Source organism: Desmodus rotundus, chromosome X, assembly GCF_022682495.2.
Source record: "Desmodus rotundus isolate HL8 chromosome X, HLdesRot8A.1, whole genome shotgun sequence".
Lineage (NCBI taxonomy): Eukaryota > Metazoa > Chordata > Mammalia > Chiroptera > Phyllostomidae > Desmodus > Desmodus rotundus.
In genome coordinates, this window is record NC_071400.1 from 43,710,223 (window position 1) to 43,730,096 (window position 19,874).

General features: G+C 36.5%; 1 protein-coding gene across 1 annotated transcript in view; it reads left to right on the plus strand.

Moving 5' to 3' along the window:
* Positions 1–19,874, plus strand: part of NRK (Nik related kinase) — a 315,957-nt gene that overhangs the window by 224,360 nt on the left and 71,723 nt on the right. Inside the window, 9 exon segments of the mRNA XM_053916916.2 lie at positions 1,937–2,015; positions 3,091–3,266; positions 5,944–6,004; positions 6,403–7,415; positions 11,429–11,523; positions 12,546–12,882; positions 12,885–12,909; positions 15,086–15,219; positions 15,222–15,415. Of these exon segments, the coding sequence (XP_053772891.2) occupies positions 1,937–2,015; positions 3,091–3,266; positions 5,944–6,004; positions 6,403–7,415; positions 11,429–11,523; positions 12,546–12,882; positions 12,885–12,909; positions 15,086–15,219; positions 15,222–15,415 (2,114 nt within the window).

Below are 19,874 nucleotides of genomic sequence, written 5' to 3' on the forward strand. Positions count from 1 at the left end.
GCTGCTCCTGGAGAATTCCCCATACAGCTGCCCAGTGTCTCTTTTTTTCACTTTTTCTTTTTGAAAAATTCCTCCTGCTCAAGCCTGGTGCTCCATGTAAGTGCCTGGCCTCTAACACAGCCCACTTCTCCAACTAGACTGGGCACTATCCAGGTCAGGGTCCCTCTTGGCCCAATTCTCAACTCTCCCCAGCTGGCAACCACAGTCTCCTTGGGTGCTCACAGCCCCCCTGTGTGTTTGCCACTTTTTCCTTGTTCCCTTCTCTACGACTTCAAACAACCAGGTCTCTCTAGGTGCTGCTCAAACCTTGTTTGGCAGGGGAGGGAGCTGTTGACCCAGCTCTCTCCCAAGAATCCTGCAGCAGACCCAGAGGGCCCCGGACCTGGGGCTGCAGCCACCCTGGTCCCCGGCACTGGTCCCAGGGATCTTATTGTTCTGAAGCACTCTTTTTACCGTCTGATTTTTTAATGTCCTCTACAATTTTTGATCTCCAATCTTCATATATGCTGGGATACCATTGTCTGTTCACTCTGTTCCTCAGAAGATTGGCTAGGTGTGTCACCCATGTGCAGGGGGATGTGGACTCCACTCCCACCGATCTCGCCGCCATCTTCCAAATTCTAGAAATGTATTTTGAAGAGGGAGGATGGCTTGTTTTCACATAAATGACACACTTGTAGTGCTATGTGAAATTGACACTATGGCTTTCATTTGAGAGTATTTTGTGCTGCCATTTTTCTCTAATAAAAACACAAGACGAAATAAGTGAGGCTAGACATATATTTAAACACCTAAGGAAAAGTGCAGAATTCTCATCCTGTGTAGTGTGGCCAAGTTGGATGGGTGTCGCCCTGCAAACCAAAAGGTTCCTGGTTCAATTCCTAATCAGGGCACATGCCTAGGTTGTGGGTTTGGTTCCTGGTTGGGGTGTTTACAAGAGGCAACTGATCGATGTTTCTTTCTTATATTGATATATCTCTCCCTCCCTTTCTTCCTCCCTTCCCTTCTCTCTAAAAATAAATAAATAAAATGTTTTTTAAAAAGTGCAGAATTCTTAAACCAAGAGGCAATGAATTTAAATAGCACTTATTAAAATAGGTTTATCTTTGTAGTGCTGTGTTTCTGAAAATAGCAATAAAAGTCCAGTGATTTGGCAAAAGCTTGAAGTGCCAAATAGTTAAAATACATATTATAATATCAATAGCTTATATGTATTGAGTGGTTACTCTGTGCCAGACACTTTTGCTTGTAGGTTACCACTTAATCCTCACAGAAACTCTTTGAAGGAATATTTGATGTATTTCTTGTTTTTCAAATGAAGAAAACAAAGCACAGATACAGTAATTTTCCAAGGTCACAAAGGCAGATCTACAATTTGAACCCACATGATTGAGATGGTGTGTTCTTAGCAGTTAATTACACTATATCTACCTCTTCCTAGGACTTTCAGCTTCCAAAAAAGATTCTTCTCATCTTTTTAGACTACTAAATGAACTTTATGCATTATTTTGCTTAGCTACTACTAGTCTTATTGACTTTCTCAGTTTCTAATTACATATTCTGTTTTACAACTGTAGATACCGGCAGTACAAAACCACAGAAGAGTGCTGTGTCTCAAAATTTGGTTTACTTTTCTAGATATAAATCATCAATCACCCACTTCCAAAATTTGTCTAGTGTAATTTATTATTGATTTGTCACATCTGGCAATAGTGAAGCTTTAGAATCTTATATAAAGGACTGTTTGCATTAAAATCTGGTTTTCCTGAATTATATATTTTTTATCTACTTATTACTTAGTGTCTATCAGACAATGACATGTTAAAGAATACTTGGAATTCCCTGTGGTATTGGGAGTTACCCTTCTAATAACTACAGGAGTTGCTCTGTAGTTACCCTTCTCATTCAATCTAAACTTACCTATTTTTCTTTTCAGCACTGTGTAACCTTCAGCCCTTGGAAGCCCTCTTCGTTATTTTGCGGGAGTCTGCTCCTAAAGTCAAATCCAGTGGATGGTAAAGCTGAATGACCTAATCTCCAAAACACATTAACTTAATATTTTTATGTAGCAGAGAAGTTTTAATTCATTTGGTCAGTCCTCTTCAACGTTCTTATTGGACAATATATCCTAAAATACAATACCTTAAGTTTTGAATTTAAATGACTAGTTATTCTTGAGAACTAACTAGCCAAGTGAAAATAAGGAATACCATCCAGAGTATGTTATGGTAAAATTTCAGTCATTGCATTAATAACATATTCAGTTGTTTCTCCAGTAATGGGATAGACTGATGGGAATCATTTGTAACATTCCTCACTGTGCCTAGATAGGCATCCAATGATTATGATACACAGCCCAATTGTTTGGCCCATTAAAGTAAACATCCACAGACCTAGAAAAGAAGACTTGTTCTCCCAGGGTTTAATAGACCAACTAAACTTGGGAACCTTTTTCCATGAAACTTTTTGACCTAGTAGTTGATACTCTTGCTTATGCTTAGTATTTATTGCTTGCCCTGGTAGAAATGGTGACTGTAATTTGATTACTAACATTCTTGCTTGTAATTTAATTTAACCTTCCCACAGATAAAGACTTTCTGGCCACATCTGTTTTCATGGGCCATTTTATAAAATTAGTTATTCTCTATAACACCATTTGTTTGATCATTATATCTATACCTCTATAGTTCAAAGTCCACATAGTCAAGTGAAACATTCAGGCTTCAAAGTGTGATTACCATGGGCTGACCAGTCTTGTTTCATGGTCTGCAAATTTCACATTAACTAGTTAATTATAATTCTACCACTTGACTTTTTACCATGTACACAATACTGAACTCATTGAAGTTTCTACTGTTATTTGGGTGGAAGATGCCAATAGTTCTGGTCTTTTCTGAGGTTTGAATGACATTACTGTATAATGTATATTGTCAAGCTGCAGGGTATTTGGTGGTTTTGCAATTTGGACAATTACAGTTAGCGGCAATTGTCTCTGCAAATATGTCCTGCATAGTGGTATGTGAGTGGGCATGTTGGGGGGTATAGCAGGTCTGAGAATGTTCTTTTATCTGTTTGACTCATGTCTTTTAGGTCCCGGAAGTTTCACAATTTCATGGAAAAGTGCATGATAAAAAATTTCTTATTCCGTCCAACTTCTGCAAATATGCTTAATCATCCATTTGTTCAGAATATAAAAAATGAAGGACATGTTGTCGAGTCACTAAAAAAACATCTTACTGGAATCATTAAAAAAAGACAGAAAAAAGGTAGAATATGTGAACTTCCATTTAACTGGAATGAATACTCAGATGAGAGAGGAACTTACTCATGTGTAGGGGGGCTCTGCCCTCAGACCCCCCCATCTGCCACGGATGACAATAAGTCTACCAAGACATGATCTGCTTGGGGAGGAAAGATGGCGGATCTCTCAAAGGAGAAGGGCCAGGAGCTTTTTCCTCAGTGGGCTTTTATTGGGTTCAATTTGCACAGGAATACAGGTAAAGCTCATCAATCATTGTTAGGCAGTAAGGATCAAACAATAGATAACGTGCAAAGAACTATGAGGACTTATTCTGAGTCAGATCAGTTAGCTAAAGGGCTATAAAACTTTGGAAAACAAACTCATTTCATGCTTGGACCCTTATCAGAAAATTGAGGGCATTCTTAGCAAAGCAGGTTTCACAGCATTTTATGTATTCCTTCTTAGGCCTGATCATCCTGGGGAACCCGCCCTTTCCAGAACAGGGCTGCACAGTCCTCCGTCAGAGTTTCAGGCTTAAGTCAGGCAGGGGAAGTAAGGCAGCCAAGAGATTAGGAGACTTCTTGCAGACAGAATGAGGACACAGGCTATGTCAAAGCTGGGGGCAAGAATGCATCACCCCCTTTTTCTATAGTCCCCTAAGTCCTACCCTGAAGGCCCCTTCATGACCATGCCTATCTTAGGTCGTCCCTCCCTTGAGGAATCTTACCGGTCATTGGCTAACCATTCATCTGCTCGGGGCCAAGCAGGGTGAAGTAAAAGTGGGCAGAGGCAGTGCCCCTGCCAGGGAGATAAGCTTTGTCTCCTTAGTGGCTTATGGTCCCAAGGTCTCTCACTCAGCCTTAGCCATGGGGGGTTACAGCTTCTGAAACGAGGCAGGGCAGTTCCCAATGCTCATGTTTTCCAGGAAAATATCTTTTGTTTAATAGAATTAGGTTGAAAGTAAAAACTCTGAGGCCCTTGGTAGTGTTCTAGTAATGTGCCATGTGCACTTAATTTATTATCTCTGGCCAATTACAACTGGCAAAGGTTCATATTTACAAAGACCTCAAAAGCCTCAGGAAGAATTTTATGATGTGCTAATTTTATTTTTAAAAAACTTGAGGTGGGGGACTGGCTGAAAGATGACAAAGGGATTAACCAAACAAAATTTATGCATGACTCATGGACACAGACAATGATATGGGGATTGACTGAGGTAGGGGAGAGGGTCCAGCTGGGTGGAGGTGGGAAAGGGAAAAAAAGCAGGTATAACTGTAATAGCAGAAACAATTTTTAAAAAAATTCCTAACTAAATAAATAAAGTAAATAAAAATATAAAATCTGTATCTTACAGTTCTTTTTTGTATGACATTTGAATTAACTCCAATGAGATAAATGGCTTTGTAATTAACTTTATTTATTTTTAATCATTTTATTGCTATTCTATTACAGTTGTCATAATTTTCCTCCTTTGCCCTCCTCTGCCCATCCCACCAGCCACTCCCACAGTTTATTGACTTTTAATTTTGAAGTCTGTACACCATACAGAGTTTGTTTTATGTACTAATCTCCAACTATAAGATGTAATTAAAGGAACTAATTTATACAAATGAAAGTAAGCTTATATATGTTAATGCCAAAGATAGCAGGATGTATTTTCATCAGAAGGAACTACGTAGGAAGTTCTACCTTATAAGGTGTATGGCATATTCCACATTTAATTTGGGGCATCATAGACAAAGTCGAGAGTGGGAATAGAGTGGAAAAGGGAGAACTCAAATATAGCAGACATTCTCAAATCAGCTACAGGATTGTACAATGGAACATGTTCCACTGGCATGACTATAGGTATCCTATTTTTGAGTAAGAACCAGCATTAATTAGTTTATTTAGCCACGGTGGAGAATTCATTGGATGGGCATCACGAAAGCCAGACAGTCTCAAACAGGTATAGGAAGGCCTCATATATACTTGATTTGCTAACTTTCAGAGTTCTAACTTTTCTAGATTGTTACCTACAGGAAAAGTCATATTCATATGAAGATTACATGGAAAATGCAAATAGTTGCCTTAAACAAAATATAGGAATTTTTTAAACCTTCTTTTGTTTGTGTTTATATTTTAGCAGAACACAGCTGACAAGAAAGAAGCTGAACTTTTCTGTGCATTAAGTGCGAAACCCGCAATTTAGATTTTTAAAATTCTCCTTGAAAGGAGCAAAGATCCTTATCCTGATTTTCAAAGATCCTCTTTACTTGAACAACAATAACAAAGGTCCTTAATGCTAACAAAAAATAATAAATAAAAGGATCAAAGATAGTTGTGACTCCAAGCTATAAAATCCTCACATCTGAAGTACATACCTATAAGGCATGCTTACCAACCATCTAGAGTTTCTCTTGCCCCATTCTCCCTGTGCCTTTCTCAATTCTTTCTCTTTAAAATTGTAGCAATCAGATTAAGTTTTCTTTCTTATGACCAGAGAAATCAGCCTGCATGGAATAGCTGCACTGTGCTGCAAAAGTGGACCTAAGAACTTGAATATTGTCTACATCACCAGTCAGGTGTGATTTGAAGGTTTACCTCCTTGTTCTTTTAAATTCGTTCAATATTCTGGGCAATAAAGGGTGAAAATTGGATAAGCTGGATTACATCAATCTCTGCTAATTGTTATGCATTGTTTTTTTTTGTTTCATAAAAAGGAATACCTCTGATCTTTGAAAGAGAAGCTATTAAGGAGCAGTACACCATGAGAAGATTCAGGTGCGTTAGACAAATTACATATAGAATTTTATGTTAACAATTTGTTGTAAGAGAGTTAATTTCTATTCTGTTGCATTTGAATCAGAATAATTTAATCTTTTTATCCTACAACAAATAACAGATCTCTATTTTCAAGAGATATTTGAGTAGAAATGTTTAAGAAAAATTTTGATTACTATTAAAAGATTCCTTATTTTCTGGCAATAGAATGATCAAGTAGATTATCAGACTATTAATTGAGTATATTAGTAATACAAATAATATTTTAGACATTACAATAATGATTCAAGAAAGATTTATTAAAATATCTTTGGTGCAGAAAATATTCATTTTTAAAAATAAAAGCATTTTCCCCTGAATTCCATTTATATAGCAAACATTTGTATGTTTATTTCTAGAGGACCTTGTTGTACTCATGAGCTTCTGAGATTGCCAACCAGCAGTAGATGCGGACCACTTAGAGTCCTGCATGGAGAGCCCTTTCAGCCAAAGTGGTTACCTGATCAAGAAGAGCCACAGGTCCAGGCATTACAGCATATACAGGGAGCAGCCATGATGTTCAAGCCACTACATGATCAGGACAATGTACTTAGGTCCCTACAAGGGCAAGCCCAAGCAAATCAGCTGCTACAAGGGGCAGCTCAAGTGTTCATGCCACTACAGGATAAGGTTAAGGCTAAACCATCTAGGTCCCTACAGAGGAAAATTAAAGCACCTCCACGACTACAGAGGGCAGCCTGGATGCTCATGCCACTACATGCTCAGGTTAAGGCACCTAGGCCTCTACAGCTACAGGCCCAGGTACCCAAAGAACAGCAAGGTCAGGTCCAGCCTCAAGCATTAGAAAAACCCCAGGATCTGGACCAGGTACCAGAGGAATTTCAAAGGGAAGATCAGGTACATGAACAACAACAAAGGAAAGGCCAAACCCATGAACAACAGCAGGGGCAGAACCAGGTGTCTGAAGAGCAGCTGGAACAGAACCAGGTGCCCAAACATCCAGAGGTACAGGAACAGACCACTAAGCCCACACAGGCAGAGACTGAGGCAGAGGAACCAGACTCATTACAAGTACATGCCCAGTTACTCTTGCCTCTACTGTCACAAGGCCACCATGTGCTGTTGCCACTACATTTGGATACTCGGGTTCTCATTCCAGTAGAGGGGCAAACCAAAGAGTCACTTCCAGGACAGGCCTCGGCATTAGAACCCCCACAGGCAGTTGGATCAGTTCAAGCACTGATAGAGGGACTATCAAGAGACTTACTATCACCAAAGAGGTTCTTCGCAAAATTATCACAGAGACCTGAAGAGTTTCAGCTCTCATATTTAGAAGCCTGCAGGCAAAGGTGCCAACACAGATGGGAGGATATCTTGAATCAACATGAGGAAGAATTGAGACAAGTTACAAGTGCAAGAGCTTTTGATATTTTTACTGAGTAAAATATGCAGAGAAAATGTTTTACCTCTGTAAAAGCAAATGAAATAAGTGTTCCTTGTGTCCCAGAGAAGATTAGCTAAATAAATCTTGAAATTTCCAGATAATTGTAACTTAATCTAAGAAAGAAAAATTTGGTTGAATGATCCAACTAATTACTTAGTATCTCTTTTGAGACATAGCTATAATTATTAGTTTTCTACCTATTATTCTCTTAACAAATAAAGGGATTTCATACACTTATTTAAAATTACTAGTTAGATCTTTAAAAATAACTTTGAAAGGTCAAACTTTACCATACCTATGTAATTTTATTAACCAACATCACTCCAATAAATTCAAGAAAAAATTTTAAAAACTTTCCAACTTATTAAGAATAACCTCAAAAACAAATTTGATTTTATTCCTCTAAGTTAGTTTATTTGCTCTTTCTTTCCATAGAATGCTGAACTGTACCATTTAAGTGAATTGCACTAATTTATGTACTTCAGGGTGCTTAAGTCAAACTTAAAATGAGAAGGAAAATCAGTTTCCAAAACATTTTGTATATAGTTATCTTATGTATATCTAGTCTCACTAATTTTCCATCCATTTGATACAATTAATAACTAAAGTGGCTACATAGAACATGCCACATTACAAATTTGTTCTTCACTCTTTCGAAATGTGTGATGCAATATATTAATCTTTTTATCTTATTTTGGAATAGTTAATAAAACTTTGTTCTTTCAAAATTCTCTAATATAAGAACATATAATTTGGCCAGAGTTGATGAATTCAACATGGCAAATCTGATCTGATAGCAAAGGGTTTGTGGGCTTCATAAGCAAATTAATGAGGTCAAGAAAATTAGGAGAACATTTGTTTTCTAATACTGTAAAGCATCCATTTACATAAAAGGAATCATTGTGAGGGTCTTAAATTAAACCCTGATATCAACATCCATTTGTCTAATAATAATTAACATAGTAATCAAAAATGAACCTGTCTGAATGTCTGGGTAAAGGAGTCTTTTGGTTTGTGTCCACTGAGCCAATAGAACACATGTTATTTCCATGACATTATTTAATGTGAAAAAAAATTAAAAGCAGCAAGAGAAGAAAAGCCCCAAAAATGAAGTGGGTATCTGATCTTCCAAAGATGTGAGATAGGGAGGAAACAAAACCAGATAAAGACAAGGAGGTGTGAGTCTAGAATGGTGATGTTAGCCTGAAATAATGACTGTTCTCAATGAGCTGTAGTACTGAGTGGATCTACTGGAGTTTGCATTTGTGAAAAAGACTTTTTGGCATCCCTGAAAAACTCTCAGTAGCATGCACATATTTATTGTCATTTAATATTTTAAACATATATGTGGAAGCCACTCTAAAATGAAATAAAAGGTTAGTAAGTAAAGGAAAAGTAAATTATTGATACTATAGTCAAAGTCATAGGTCTTTTGAAATACATGAAAATTTATTAGCCCACAGAGATATATGTGAGTGCTTCAACTCACCAGAAGCAAAGAAAACACATTTCCATTACTTTCTTTAAGTAGAAGAAATAATAATTGACTGGCTTAAATAGGAAAGAGAAACTTAAAAAAAAAAAAACATTTTTTATTGTTCAAAAACAATTGTCCCCATTTTCCCCACATTACTCTCCCCTGCCTTACCCACCCACCATTTCCATTTCCAAACCCCTCCCCCATTGACCTTGTCCACGGGTCCTTTAAATATGTTCCTTGACTTGAGCCTTCTCCTTCTTTTCCCTTATACCCCTCACCCCGCCCCTCTGATCACTGTCAGTTTGTACTTTACTTCCATGTCTGGTTATATTATGCTCACTTGCTGTTTTGTTGATTAGGTTCTACTTATAAGTGAGATCATATGGTATTTGTCTTTCACCGTCTGGATTATTTCACTTAGTATAATACTTATCCATGCTGTCGAAAAGGGTAAGAGCTCCTTCTTTCTTTCTGCTGTGTAGCATTCCATTGTGTAAATGTACCAGTTTTTTGATCCATTCGTTTACTGATGGGCACTTAGGTTGCTTCCAACACTTGGCTGTTATAAATTGTGCTGCTATGAACATTGGGGTGCACAGGTTCTTTTGGATTGGTGTTTCTTAGGATTTAACCCTAGCAATGGAATTGCTGGTTCAAAAGGCAGTTCCACTTCTAATTTTTTGAGGAAATTCCATACTGTTTTCCATAGTGGCTGCACCAGTCTGCAGTCCCACCAACAATGTACTAGAGTCCTCTTTTCTGCACAATCTCCAGCCACTTGTTTTTTATTGATTTGTTTATGACGGCCATTCTGACTGGTGTGAAGTGGTATCTCATTATGGTTTTAACTTCCATCTCTCTGATGGCTAGTGATGCTGAGCATCTTTTCATATGTCTTTGGGCCCTCTGTATGTCCTCCTTGGAGAAGTGTCTGTTCAGGTCCTTTGCCCACTTCTTAATTGGGGTTTTTGTCTTCCTGGTGTGGAGTCATGTGATTTTTTGATATATTTTGGACATCAAACCCTTGTCGAGGTATCATTTTCCCATACGGTTGGTTCCCTTTTCATTTTGCTTATGTTTTCTTTTTTAAATTAATTAATTTATTTTTATTCAGTTACAATTGTCTACATTTTCTCCCCTTCCCTTCCCCCCACCCCAGCCAAACCCACCTCCCTCCCCCACCTCCACCCTCCCCCTTGATTTTGTCCTTGTGTCCTTTATAGTAGTTCCTGTAATCCCCTCTTCCTACTGTCCTACATTTCTCTAAGCTATTGGTGTTCACCTTCTGACTTCTTTCTTAATCTCAGCATACATATTTTATTAAATTGTTAATAATTAAATTGATATATAGGTGTAAAATCAGATATTACACCTGAACTTAAAACCCTGATTCTTTTTGGAATACTGACAAATGACAGAATTATTTTAAACAGTATTGTACCCTCATGCGGAAGTATTATCTTATGAAAAATAAGATAAAACTGTGTAAAGAGTATCTTTAGGAATTTTTTTCTTCAGATTCTTTATGTTTTACTTAGGGCAATTTCAGTAATACTGGGAAAACAACTGAAATTTTAAGGTTTATTTATATCACTTCTTTTTAAATAAGGTAATTCTGGATGAAGCCCAAAGCAGTCTGAACAGTGACTTGAGGAAGAAATGGATGGATAGCATCTATGTGGATAATAGCTTAATTTTTATTCAACTCTGAAATTATTTTATTGTGTGGGCTACATAGGCCATTTCAAGTTCCCATGAGATTGTATACTTCGTCATACTGGAAAGCAGAGCACCTTACTATAAATTTGCCTCAAAATCTCAATCTCTTACCCAAACTTCCTACTTAGCCTAATAACGCAGCAAGAGACTTGAGAGAAATTTATTTCCTGCAGAAATTTTATCAGAGGAAAGTGGAGAGAGAGAGAGAGAGAGAGAGAGAGAGAGAGAGAGAGAGAGAGAAAATTGATGTGAGAGAAACACAATTTGGTTTCCTCCAGTATGCTTCCCTGATTGGGGATCAAACCCCACATGCTCAAGCTAGGTATGTGTCCTGACCAGCAATCAAACCTGTAATCTTTTGATGTATGGGACTACACTCCAACAAACTGAGCCACCTGGCTAGCACTTGGGTTCTTTGTCTACTGGTTAGTATGGGAGGATAGTGGTACCTCCCAGCACCTCCTATTCTTAATACATTTAACTATCTGTCTACCAGCCTTACTGTATATCTTCTTATACAGATAGAAGTACTTAACAAGTGTTCCCTTAATATTGAAAACTGAATAGGCATGTAATTCTACAGACAGTACAAAACTTGAGCCTGTCACTGTCACTGAAAACAGAACTTAGAGTCTTGGCTCCATGGAAATTAATCAGGTGATATTTCCTGAATGGAAAGAGTCTACATAAAAAATATCAAGAGATAGCAATGGTTCACTATAAATATGAAGGCAATGGCTATGGACACAACTGTTACTTATGTCTTTTTGACATTCCACAGACTCTTGCAAGCAAGAAAGTCCAGTGACTGGGACAAGATACCAGTCATCACCTCCTAATTCTACAGTTCATCAGAAGTCGCTGGCTGATGTCCATGTAAGTTTCCATCTTAACTCTTAATACATTTATATATCTTTTTTTTTCACTTTCAATTTTTTTGACTTCCATATTTTTATCTTAACTTGAGGGAAAGGTTAAAGTGCTTAGTTTTTAAGTTAATTTTTGAAAGACAGATTTCCATTTTTATGTGATTATGCACAAGATGAAATCTAAAAATTAAATTTGTAATGGAAAAACATTTAATTGGCCATAAAATATTTTATTTTCACATTCTGTGTCAGAACATATTCAATAGATGATTATAAAAACTATCATTAGAAGCTAATCTCAAACTAAGGAATAGTGGCTAGATGCTCAATTTTTGTCTTATATCATTTCTTGGATGATTAGGCAATGTGTAAAAATAAAAAATATTGAAAAATAAAATTACCTCTGATTGTATAAATAAAAAGTCCTACAATTCTTTGTGTAGTACACTTTTTGATCATTCCATTTTACTTTTGTAATTACTCCTAAACTACCACACACACACATTCTTTTCAGGTTTGTTCAGAAGTTGTTTATATGACACATAACATATTTAAAGGTGAATTTGTGTTAGTATGTTTAAACATGTTTGAGTTGCTTTAAGACAACCTATGTTATATAAAATAGAGCTGGGAAATTAACATATAAATTTTAAGAGATATGTATTAATTCCAAAGTCAAAGGATAAAACAAAAGGGAAAGGGGACTATATCTTCTATAGAGCATCAAATCATCTGTTCTATTCTCCAGCACTAAAACAAAATGTCTATTCCTCAAAAGACAAGTAGGGGTAATAAAAAAAAGTGAGTAGAATTTTCCCTGTGTGATCTAGAAAGGTCATTAATGATCACAGCCTGAGGTTTGGGTTTTGGAATGTCATGGTCACAAAAAAATGTTGTCTTTATGTATTGAATAAACATCCTCATATCAATTGAAAATATATTTTAAAATAATGTCAGCTTGGAAACATTCCAGTCGAGAATAAAATGAAAAGGAACTAGAGACTACATTAATCTTTTTTGTGCACACAGATTCCAGATGGATTTAAAGTAGGAAAAATATCATCCCCCGTTTACTTGACAGATGAATGGATAGGCTATAACGCACTCTCTGAAATCTTCCGGAATGATTGGTTAACTCCTGCACCTTTCATTCAGCCACCTGAAGATGATGATGATTATGTTGAACTCTGTGATGATGGTACTAATACTGATGGTGATGATTATGATTCAAACAATGTGTTTGAAGATACCTATGACCATGACAATGGCAATGATGCCTTAGATAACCAAGTTGGTCAGGTTAATGATGTCACTGAAAACCATGGTGAGGATAATAATGATGAGGCTGTTGATGACAAACATAATAATATGATGGTGCTTTTAATTGGCAAAGGTAGGTTTTTCTGGATTATTTGCACTATGTTTTGTAGTTTCAAAATTATTTGCACCTTTGGTATACTTTCAAAATTTATTACTAAGAGGAGGAAGGAATTGTACTCGCATATTGGTAAATGGTTGATTTTCAGTGATATATTTTTAATTATTTTAATGAAAAAATTAATTTTGTATTTTTATATGTTATATATTTCTTAGTATTCAAATATTTGTTAGGTTCTTTTTAAAATTATTTTATTGTTGTTCAGTTACAGTTGTCTGCACTCCCCCCCCACCCCTACCCCCTACCCCAGCTAAACCCGCCTCCCTCCCTTGCTTCCATCCTCCCCCTTGGTTTTGTCCCTGTGACCTTTATAGTAGTTCCTGAAAACCCTTCCCCACATTGTCCCCTCCCCTCTCCCTTCCAGTTATTGTTAGATTGTTCTTAATTTCAATTTCTCTGGTTATATTTTGTTTGCTTTTGTTGATTAGCTTCTTTAGAACTGGAATTGTTTGGATGTTTCTGTTAACATTAATGCTATTGAATCATGCTACCCTGTAAAACTGCAATAAGTATGCAAAATGGGGTGACAAATTCAGTAGTATACTATTTAATAACTATAAGATGAAGCTCTAGTATTTGCAAACAAAATGTATAACTTTTTTAAATTATTTAAAACTCAGCTTTCACTTGATATTTTTAGGCTGCAACTTACTAACACTTACTAACACGGCATTGTTCTTCGAATTCTGATGACTGCTGTAACTAAATTCAGTACATATTCAATTTTATATTTTTTATAAAATTGCTGCCCAAAGTGATAATGTTTAGTGAAATAATATTTTTGGCATACCATCAGTTGTTTACTGTGTATATATAGTCCCTTGCTCCTGATCTAAACAGCTAGTGTGTCCTTATTTACATATGCTCATCATTTGTATTCAAATTGCTCTCAGAGAAAATTAGTTACTATAACATATATTTACACTTTTATAAAAATTAACAGTGAGAGAATTGTTTTTTTAAAATATTGAAATCCATATATTGTTATAATTTAAATGTTATTGGGGGATATACAGGGTCTGGCACAAATAATGCCCCCTTTTTATTACGAAATCTTGTATTACAAAATCATAAGCATGTGATTTTCTAACAGAACAATATCATACCCAAGCACATCATATGGCATTTAGGTGAAATGTTCAATTTGAAGCTAAAAATTAAATCACCCGTATTATTACCCTACAAACCACACTCAGGCAGGCATTACTTCTGTTGGACCCTGTATATCACAAAACAGACATTTTTTTTTCCTTTTTGCCAACTCAAAAAATCTACCAGGAATTCCATTGCCAAATAAATTTGCTTTTAGGATTATAATAGCTACATGTTTCTGATGTTAAATGCAAAAGATCATTGAGACATTTTGTTAAGCTTCATGTTCTTAGCAACTAATTAAACAACTATCTTAAGAAATGAGATCTATACTACTGAACTTCCAGGTGGTAATAGAATGATCAATAGGATTCTGTATCAAAACAGTCAATACATGTATTAGAAAATCAAGGCACATATTAATCTTAGCATAAATTGGATATATTGCCAGAAAAATCATTTAAATATGTTGTGGTTGAGCCAAGAATATGGGCTTGAAGTTGTTAATGCATGAAATAATCTATTGATCAAGAAAAAAATACAAATTCTTCTAGCCCTGGCCAGGTAGGTCAGTTAGTTAGAGCATTGTTCTGATGTGCCAAGGTTGCATATTTGATCCCCACTCACAGCACATACAAGAATCAACCAATGAATGCATAAATAAGTGGAACAATAAGTCAGCATTTTCTCTCTCTTCCCCCTTCCTCTCTCTAAAAATCAATAAATAAAATTTTAAAACTACATATTCTTGTGACCAACCTAACATGTGTTCCTAATAAAGAATTAAAGTTTTCTTCGATCTGCCATCTAAATGCAGCCATGGATGGTGGCTGTGGTGTTAATTCAGTATTTAAGATTGAAATGACAGAAGAATTTTCCTTCTATATATAATACCAGTAATATTCACATAGAGAAAAAATGTGCCTAGAGATCCACATTTGTATAACATATAGGCTGATTATGTTTACTTTGATTTCAGATGTATTTTGTTAGGTCATTTTTCACCCAATCATTAATTGGATTTTTTCATCAGGTCAAGTTATGGTAGCAGTGGAAGCTGGAAGAACAATGGTAGAGATGGAGGTGATGGAGGAGAATAAACTTGCAGCACCTATGGAAGCCAGAGAACTGGTAGAAACCATGTAGAATATGCAGCCAGTGGGGACAATGCAGTTTTGGAGACCATAAAGGAGATAGAGCCAGTATAGGAGGCAGGGGAAGGGGCATGGAGAGTAATGGAGGTAAGGGGGTCAATCAAACCAATGAAGAGAGTGAAGCTGTTGAACTCAATAAAGGAGAAACTTGCTCAAAGAAAGATTATCCAGGATTGGAGAGAACAGCATCACAAGACTTTGAACATCAATGGGAGGTGATGTACCATTTGAAAAGTAAATTGTATTACTCTCCTTGTGAATGTATTGCTTCAAGTGATATGTCATATTTCCAGCCATTCCACATATATTTTAAACCTGTATGCCAAAGCATTAAGCATTTTTAATTATAGCTTCTGTAGGTGGATCTCTGATTCTTCTAATTTAGACATTTCCTATGTATTTCCAGGGACAAAAATATCTTCTTTATTTGCCTTTGTTACTCATATTACATGTATGGAATAATGCCTTTTAACATAATTTTCTTCTAGAAGGTTTTTGTTTGGTAAAAAATGTATAACAATTTTTTCCATTTTAACCATTTTAACTATAGAATTGAATAGAATTAAGTACATTCACAATGTTGTACAATCATTACTAATAATGATTTCTAAAACTCTTATCAACCTAAAAAAGTAAACAACTCTATTATCCTTCCCCTTAGTCTCTAGTAACCTTTAGTTTTTGTCTAGGTACCTTATATAAGCAGAATCATATAATATTTGTGCTTTTTCTGTCTGGCTTCTTTCACTTAGCATAATATTTTCAAGGTTCATTCATGTTTTACCTTGATTCAGAATTTCTTTACATTTTAAGGCTAAATAATATTTATTTAATTTTTAATTTATTTTTTATTGTTATTCAATTACAGTTGTATGCCTTTTCTCCCCGTCCCTCCACCCCACACCAGCTGAACCCACCTCCCTCCCCCACCCCCACCATCACCCCCGATTTTGTCCATGTGTCCTTTACAATAGTTCCTGCAATCCCCTCTTCCCACTGTCCCCACCCCACTCCCCCCTGGCCACTGCTAGACTGTTCCCAACTTCAATGTCTCTGGTTGTATTTTGTTTGCTTTTTTCTTTTGTGGATTATGTTCCAGTTAAAGGTGAGATCATATGGTATTTGTCCCTCACCGTCTGGCTTATTTCCCTTAGCATAATGATCTCCAGTTTTATCCATGCTGTTGCAAAGGCTATAAGCTCCTTCTTTCTCTATGCTGCGTAGAATTCCATTGTGTAAATATACCATAGTTTTTGGATCCACTCGTTTGCTGATGGGCACTTAGGTTGCTTCCAGTACGTGGCTATTGTAAATTGTGCTGCTATGAACATTGGGGTGCACAGGTTCTTTTGGATTGGTGTTTCAGGGTTCTTAGGGTATAATCCCAGCAGCGGAATTGCTGGGTCAAAGGGCAGTTCCATTTGTAGTTTTCTGAGGAAATTCCATACTGTTTTCCACAGTGGCCTCACCAGTCTGCATTACCACCAACAATGCACTAGGGTTCCCTTTTCTCCGCATCCTCTCCAACATTTGTTTGTGGATTTGTTTATGCTGGCCACTCTGACTGATGTGAGATGGTACCTCATTGTGGTTTTAATTTGCATCTCTCTGATGGCTAGTGATGCTGAGCATCTTTTCATATGTCTCTGGGCCCTCTATATGTCTTCCTTGGAGAAGTGTCTGTTCAAGTCCTTTGCCCATTTTTTAATAAGGTTGATTGTCGTCCTGGAGTGCAGTTGTGTGAGATCTTTATATATTTTGGAGATCAGGCCCTTGTCTGAGGTATCATTGGCAAATATGTTTTCCCATACTGTTGGTTCTCTTTGTGATTTGGTGCTATTTTCTTTAGCCTTGCAGAAGCTTTTTATTTTGATGAGGTCCCATTTGTTTATTCTTTCCTTTATGTCCCTTGCTTTAGGGGATGTGTCTGTGAGGATGTTGCGGCGTGGAATGTGTGAGATTTTCCTGCCAATGTTTTCCTCTAGGATTTTTATGGTATTACGACTTATATTTAAGTCTTTGATCCATCTTGAATTTATTTTTCTGTATGGCGTAAGTTGGTGATCGAGTTTCATTTTTTTGCATGTAGTTGTCCAGATCTCCCAACACCATCTGTTGAAGAGGCTGTTTTTGCTCCATTTTATGCTCCTGCCTCCTTTGTCATATATTAATTGACCATATAGACTTGAGTTTATTTCTGGGCTCTCTGTTGTGTTCCATTGGTCTATGTGCCTGTTTTTATGCCACTACCAGGCTGTTTTGATTACAGTGGCCTTGTAATAAAGTTTGATATCAGATATTGTGATCCCTCCAGCTTTGTTCTTCTTTCTCAAAGTTGCTGAAGCTATTTGGGGTCGTTTATGGTTCCATATGAATTTCTGCAATGTTTGTTCTATATCTGTGAAATATGTCACGGGTAATGTAATAGGGATTGCATTGAATCTATAAATTGCTTTGGGTAGTATGGCCATTTTGATGATGTTACTTCTTCCAATCCATGAGCATGGTACATGCTTCCATTTGTTTGTGTCTTCCTTAATTTCTTTCTTCAGTGTTGTGTAGTTTTCTGAGTACAGGTGTTTTACCTCCTTGGTTAGGTTTATTCCTAGGTACTTTATTTTTCTTGCTGCTATATCGAATGGGATTTTTTTCCTGATTTCTGTTTCTGCAGTTTCGTTGCTGGTGTACAGGAATGCCTTTGATTTCTGGGTATTGACTCTGTATCCAGCTGTTTTGCCAAATTCATTTATTAGGTCGAGTAGTTTTTTGGTGGAGTCTATAGGCTTTTCTATGTACACTATCATGTCATCTACAAACAGTGACAGATTCATTTCCTCCTTTCCAATTTGGATGCCTTTCGTTGCTTTTTCTTGTCTGTTTGCTGTGGCTAGGACTTCAATACTATGTTGAATAGGAGTGGTGAGAGCGGGCATCCTTGTCTTGTTCCTGATCTTAGTGGGAAAGCTCTAAGTTTTTGTCTATTGAGTATGATGTTGGCTGTAGGTCTCTCATATATGGCCTTTATTATGTTGAGGAATGATTTCTCTATTCCCACTTTGCTGAGTGTTTTTATCAGAAATGGGTGCTGTACCTTATCAAATGCTTTTTCCGAATCTATTGATATGATCATGTGATTTTTGCCTTTGCTGTTGTTTATGTGATGTATTATGTTTATTGATTTACGAATATTGTACCATCCTTGCATCCCTGGGATGAATCCTACTTGATCATGGTGGATGATCTTTTTAATATATTGCTGGATGCGGTTTGCCAATATTTTCTTGAGAATTTTAGCGTCTATGTTCATCAGCGATATTGGCCTGAAGTTTTCTTTCTTCATTGTGTCTTTGTCTGGTTTTGGGATTAGGATGATGCTGGCTTCATAAAAAGATTTGGGGAGTCTTCCATCAGTTTGGATTGTTTCAAATAGTCTGTGAAGGATAGGGGTTAGCTCTTCCTTAAATGCTTTGTAGAATTCTCCTGTAAAACCATCTGGTCCAGGGCTTTTGTGTGTTGGGAGTTTTTTGATGACTGCGTCAATTTCCTCTGCTGTTATTGGTCTGTTCAGGTTTTCTGCTTCTTCTTCATTCAGTTTTGGAAGATTATATTTTTGTAGAAATGTGTCCATTTCACCTAGGTTTTCAAATTTCTTGGCATACAGTTCTTCTTAGTAATTTCTTACAATCCTTTGTATTTCTGTGGTATCAGTCATAATCTCTCCTCTTTCATTTATAATTGTGTTTATTTGGATCCTCTCTCTTTTTTCCTTATGAGCTTACTTAAAGGCTTGTCGATTTTGTTTATGTTTTCAAAGAACCAGCTCCTGGATTCATTGATCCTTAGAATTGTGCTTTTAGTCACTATGTCATTTAGTTCTGCTCTGATCTTGGTTATTTCCTTCCTTCTGCTTGCTCTAGGCTGTCTTTGTTGTTGTTCCTCGAGTTCTTGTAGGCGTAGCGTTAGGTTGTTTGTTTGAAATGTTTCTATCTTTTTAAGGTAGGCCTGTATTGCTATGAACTTCCCTCTCAGGACTGCCTGTGCTGTGTCCCATAGGTTTTGGGTTGTTGTTAGTTCATTTTCATTTGTTTCCAGAAAGTTTTTGATTTCTTCCCTAATCTCGTTCTTGACCCATTCATTGTTTAATAGCATGCTATGCAGTCTCCATGATTTTGAGTGTTTTGAGTTTTTCCTTTTCGAGTTGGTTTTATAGTTTCAGTCACTTGTGGTCAAAGAAAATGCTTGATATGATTTCAATTTTCTTGAATTTTTTGAGGCTTGCTTTGTGTCCTATCATGTGATCTATCTTTGAGAAAGTTCCATGTACACTTGAAAAGAATGTGTATTTTGCTTCTTTGGTTTAAAAACCTCTATAGATATCAGTTAAGTCCATTTCCTCTAGGGTATTGTTAAGTGATATGATATCCTTCTTGATATTTTGTTTGGAAGATCTGTCCATTTGTGACAGTGGGGTGTTAAAGTCCCCTACTATAATTGTGTTGCTGTCAATATCTTTCTTGAAATCCTCCAAGACTTTCTCTATGTATTTGGGTTCTCCTATGTTGGGTGCATATATATTTACAATGTTTATGTCTTCTTGGTGGATTCTTCCTTTGAGTATTATGAAGTGACCTTCTGGGTCTCTCTTTATGGCCCGTCTTTGGAAATCTATTTTGT